Source organism: Mesoplodon mirus, assembly GCF_964341445.2.
Source record: "Mesoplodon mirus genome assembly, chromosome: 20".
NCBI classification, from domain to species: domain Eukaryota; kingdom Metazoa; phylum Chordata; class Mammalia; order Artiodactyla; family Ziphiidae; genus Mesoplodon; species Mesoplodon mirus.
In genome coordinates, this window is record NC_138996.1 from 6,440,623 (window position 1) to 6,446,032 (window position 5,410).

General features: G+C 35.3%; 1 protein-coding gene across 1 annotated transcript; it reads left to right on the forward strand.

The window, feature by feature from the left end:
- The first annotated feature begins 846 nt into the window (after positions 1-846).
- Positions 847-1,846, forward strand: LOC309795951 (splicing factor 3B subunit 6-like). The gene has a single exon (XM_082608760.1). It carries the CDS (start codon positions 982-984, stop codon positions 1,351-1,353), a length of 372 nt encoding a protein of 123 aa, XP_082464886.1. The 5' UTR covers positions 847-981; the 3' UTR covers positions 1,354-1,846.
- Positions 1,847-5,410: the final 3,564 nt, after the last annotated feature.

The window sequence follows — 5,410 nt, forward strand, 5'->3', positions numbered from 1 at the left end:
GTTGAAACTGTGATTAAAAATCTTCCAACAAACAGAAGCCCAGGACCAGATGGCTCCACAGGAGTATTCTATCAAACATTTAGAGAAGAGCTAACACCTATCCTTCTCAAACTCTTCCAAAATATAGCAGAGGGAGGAATACTCCCAAATTCATTCTACAAGGCCACCATCACCCTGATACCAAAACCAGACAAGGATGTCACAAAGAAAGAAAACTACAGGCCAATATCACTGATGAACATAGATGCAAAAATCCTCAACAAAATACTAAGAAACGGAATCCAACAGCACATTAAAAGGATCATAGAGCATGATCAAGTGGGGTTTATTCCAGGAATGCAAGGATTCCTCAATATACGCAAATCAATCAACGTGATACACCATATTAACAAATTGAAGGAGAAATACCACATGATCATCTCAATAGATGCAGAGAAAGCTCTCGACAAAATTCGACACCTATTTATGATAAAGACCCTGCAGAAAGTAGGCATAGAGGGAACTTTCCTCAACCTAATAAAGGCCATATATGACAAACCCACAGCAAACATCGTCCTCAATGCTAGAAAACTGAAACCATTTCCACTAAGATCAGGAACAAGACAAGGTTGCCCACTCTCACCACTCTTATTCAACATAGTTTTGGAAGTTTTAGCCACAGCAATCAGAGAAGAAAAGGAATTAAAAGGAATCCAAATCAGAAAAGAAGAAGTAAAGATGTTACTGTTTGCAAATGTCATGATACTCTATATAGAGAATCCTAAAGTGCTACCAGAAAACTACTAGAGCTAATCAATGAATTTGGTAAAGTAGCAGGATACAAAATTAATGCACAGGGTGTTAGAACAGCTTCCGGCGGGGTCTGGATGTTGATGTCCTACGTCTGACGCCTTGTTGCACTCGAAGCTGAGTGAGCTCCAGAGGAGTGCGGAGGAATTTATGTGTTTGCTGCAGTAACCTCATCAGCCTGCCAAGACGGCGATGCAAGCGGCCAAGAGAGCGAACATTCGACTTCCACCTGAAGCAAATCGAATTCTGTATATAAGAAATTTGCCCTACAAAATCACGGCTGAAGAAATGTATGATATATTTGGAAAATATGGACCTATTCGTCAAATCAGAGTGGGGAGCACACCTGAAACTAGAGGAACAGCTTATGTGGTTTATGAAGACATCTTTGATGCCAAGAATGCGTGTGATCACCTGTCAGGATTCAATGTTTGCAACAGATACCTCGTGGTTTTGTACTACAATGCCAACAGGGCATTTCAGAAGATGGACACAAAGAAGAAGGAAGAACAGTTGAAGCTTCTCAAGGAGAAATATGGCATCAACACAGATCCACCAAAGTAAACGTTTTCTGCATTTTCATTTTGGACTGTTTAAAACCCACGAATGACCACCACTACCCTTTTTTTTTTTTAACTAATAGTGAAGGTTGTGATTTCTTATTTGAGATTCAAAAAGACCTCCTTGAAACTTTGATATATTTTAGAATATATTATGTTAATAAACTTGTAGCTTTTTGTAAAACATGTCAGTGTTTTATCTTAAAATTTCTCCTCCTGTATTATAGCAGAAAAAAATAATAAAACAGCAGTTGAACCATAGCAAGAATTGTTCAGTGGTAGGTGGTCCTAGAGACTGAGTTTCACGAGGATGGGGACCTTTTGATATTCTTAATGCCTCCAGTGACCAGTACAGTGCTTAGCCATCAAAGGAACTTGTTAAGAGTATTGTTATTTATTGAATGTCTATTAATAATGAAATCTCCATAACAACTTGGTGAAGGTGTAGGTATCTCCACTTCGCAGATCCAAAGCTTATCATATTGAGTGAATGAATAAAATGCTTACATAAAAAAATTAATGCACAGAAATCGCTGGCATTCCTATACACTAATGATGAAAAATCTGAAAGAGAAATTAAGAAAACACTCCCATTTACCACTGCAACAAAAAGAACGAAATATCTAGGGATAAACCTACCTAAGGAGAAAAAAGATCTATATGCAGAAAATTATAAGACACTGATGAAAGAAATTAAGGATGATACAAATAGATGGAGAGATATACCATGTTCTTGGATTGGAAGAATCAACATTGTGAAAACGACTCTACTACCGAAAACAATCTACAGATTCAATACAATCCCTATCAAACTACAACTGGCATTTTTCACAGAACTAGAACAAAAAATTTCACAATTTGTATGGAAACACAAAAGACCCCGAATAGCCAAAGCAATCTTGAGAATTAATAATGGAGCTGGAGGAATCAGGCTCCCTGTCTTCAAACTATACTACAAAGCTACAGTAATCATGGCAGTATGGTACTGGCACAAAAACAGAAATATAGCTCAATGGAACAGGATAGAAAGTGCAGAGATAATCCCACGTACATATGGTCACCTTATCTTTGATAAAGGAGGCAGGAATGTACAGTAGAGGAAGGACAGCTTCTTCAGTAAGTGGTGCTGGGAAAACTGGACAGGGACATGTAAAAGTATGAGATTAGAACACTCTCTAACACCATACACAAAAATAAGCTCAAATGGATTAAAGACCTAAATGTAAGGCCAGAATCTATCAAACTCTTAGAGGAAAACATAGGCAGAACACTCTATGACATAAATCACAGGAAGATCCTTTTTGACCCACCTCCTAGAGAAATGGAAATAAAGACAAAAATAAACAAATGGGACTTAATGAAACTTCAAAGCTTTTGCACAGCAAAGGAAACCATAAACAAGACCAAAAGAAAACCCTCCGAATGGGAGAAAATATTTGCAAATGAAGGAACTGACAAAGGATTAATCTCCAAAATTTACAAGCAGTTCATGCAGCTCAAAAACAAAAAAACAAACAACCCAATCCAAAACTGGGCAGAAGATCTAAATAGACATTTCTCCAAAGAAGATATACAGATTGCCAACAAACACATGAAAGAATGCTCAACATCATTAATCATTAGAGAAATGCAAATCAAAACTACAATGAGATATCATCTCACACCAGTCAGAATAGCCATCATCAAAAAATATAGAAACAATAAATGCTGGAGAGGGTGTGGAGAAAAGGGAACACTCTTGCACTGCTGGTGGGAATGTGAATTGGTACAGCCACTATGGAGAACAGTATGGGGGTTCCTTAAAAAACTACAAATAGAACTACCATATGACCCTGCAATCCCTCTACTGGGCATAAACCCTGATAAAACCATAATTCAAAAAGAGTCATGTACCAAAATGTTCATTGCAGCTCTATTTACAATAGCCAGGAGATGGAAGCAACCTAAGTGTCCATCATCAGATGAATGGATATAGAAGATGTGGCACCTATATACAATGGAATATCACTCAGCCATAAAAAGAAACGAAATTGAGCTATTTGTGGTGAGGTGGATGGACCTAGGGTCTGTCATACAGAATGAATTAAGTCAGAAAGAGAAGGACAAATACCGTATGCTAACACATATGTAAGTAATCTAAAAAAAAATGTCATGAAGAACCTAGGTGTAAGATAGGAATAAAGACACAGACCTACTAGAGAATGGACTTGAGGGTATGGGGAGGGGAAGGGTAAGCTGTGACAAAGTGAGAGAATGGCATGGACATATATACACTAACAAACATAAAATAGATAGCTAGTGGTAAGCAGCCTCATAGCACAGGGAAATTAGCTCAGTGTTTTGTAATCACCTAGAAAGGTGGGATAAGGAGGGTCGGAGTTCTGGAGACTCAAGAGGGAAGAGATGAGAACATATGTATATATATAACTGATTCTCTTTGTTATAAAGCAGAAACTAACACACCATTGTAAAGCAATTATACTCCATTAAAGATGTTTAAAAAAAATGGCCATACTACCCAAAGCAATCTAAAGATTTACTGTGATCCATATCAAATTACCCATTTTTTTCATAGAACTAGAATAATCCTAAAATTCTTATGAAACCTCACAAGCAATCCTCAGTAAAAAGAAAAAGATGTGGCTTTTATATAGAATGGAATATTAGCCACAAAAAGAATGAAATAATGTCATTTACAGCAGCATGTATGGACCTAGAGATTTATCATACTAAGTGAAATAAGTCAGACACAGAAAGACACGTACTTGATATTGCTTATATGTGGACTCTAAAAAATAATACAAATAAATCTATTTGCAAAAGAGAACCAGACTCAGAGACATAGAAAAGAAAAAAACCTTATGGTTACCAAAGGGAAAAGGGAAGGTGGATAAATTAGGAGTATAGGTTTAACACTACTAGATAATCAATGAGGATATACTGTATAACACAAGGAATAATATTTAATATTTTGTAATAACCTATAATGAAAAGTTTTTATATATATCTGAGTCACTTTGCTGTACACTTGAAAGTAACACAATATTATAAACAACTATACTAAGCACAAATTTAACAGAAGATAAGATAACAAAGATTAGAGAAGAAATACACAAAATAGGAAGTAAAAAAATAATAGAAAAATCAACAAAACTGAGTTGATTTTTTAAAAAGATAAACAAAATTGAAAGACCCTTAGCTAAACTATAAAAAAAAGAGAGAAAACTCAGGTAAATAAAATCAGAAAGAATAGAAGAGTCTGTGCAACTGACATCACAGGAGAGGAAATGGATAATAAGACTACTATAAACTATTACATGCCAACAAATTGGATAACATAGAAGAAATGGATAAATTCCTAGAAATATATGTCCTAGCATGACTAAATCATGAAGAAATACAGAGTCAGAACAGGCTTATAACATGTATGTATATTGAATCAATAATCAAAAATCTCCCAGCAAAGAAAAACTCAGTAACAGATGGTTTCACTTGAGAATTCTACCAAACATTTAGAAAAAATGCCAATCTTTGTCAAACTGTTCCAAAAAATTGAAGAACAGAGACATTTCCAAACACATTTTACGAGGCAAGCCTTACCCTGTTACCAAAGCCAGACAAAGAAACTACAGGAAAAGGAACTAAAAAATATTTCTGTTGATATAGATGCAAGATTCTCTATCAAAACTCTAGCAAAGTAAATCCAACATCATATGAAAAGAAGCTTACCACCATGACCGAGTGAACTATACCCCTTAAATGCAAGGGTGGCTCAACATACAAAATCAGTTAATGTGATACATCACATTAAAATAATAAAGGGTAAATATCACATGATTATTTTAATAGATTTTACAGTGTTACAAATATCAACATCTTTTCATAATACACATTCTCAGCAAATTAGATGTAGAAGGACAGTATTACTACATATATATATGAAAAGCTCTATATGAAAAAAATATATATATGATAGACCATATATAATATACTGAACAGTAAAAAATTAAAGCTTTTCTTCTAAGATCAGGGACAAGGAAAGTATATCCACTCTCACCACT

What these genes read in the sequence shown, in the direction of transcription:
- LOC309795951 (XM_082608760.1), top strand. Translation starts at nt 982, where the DNA reads ATGCAAGCGGCCAAGAGAGCGAACATTCGACTTCCACCTGAAGCAAAT.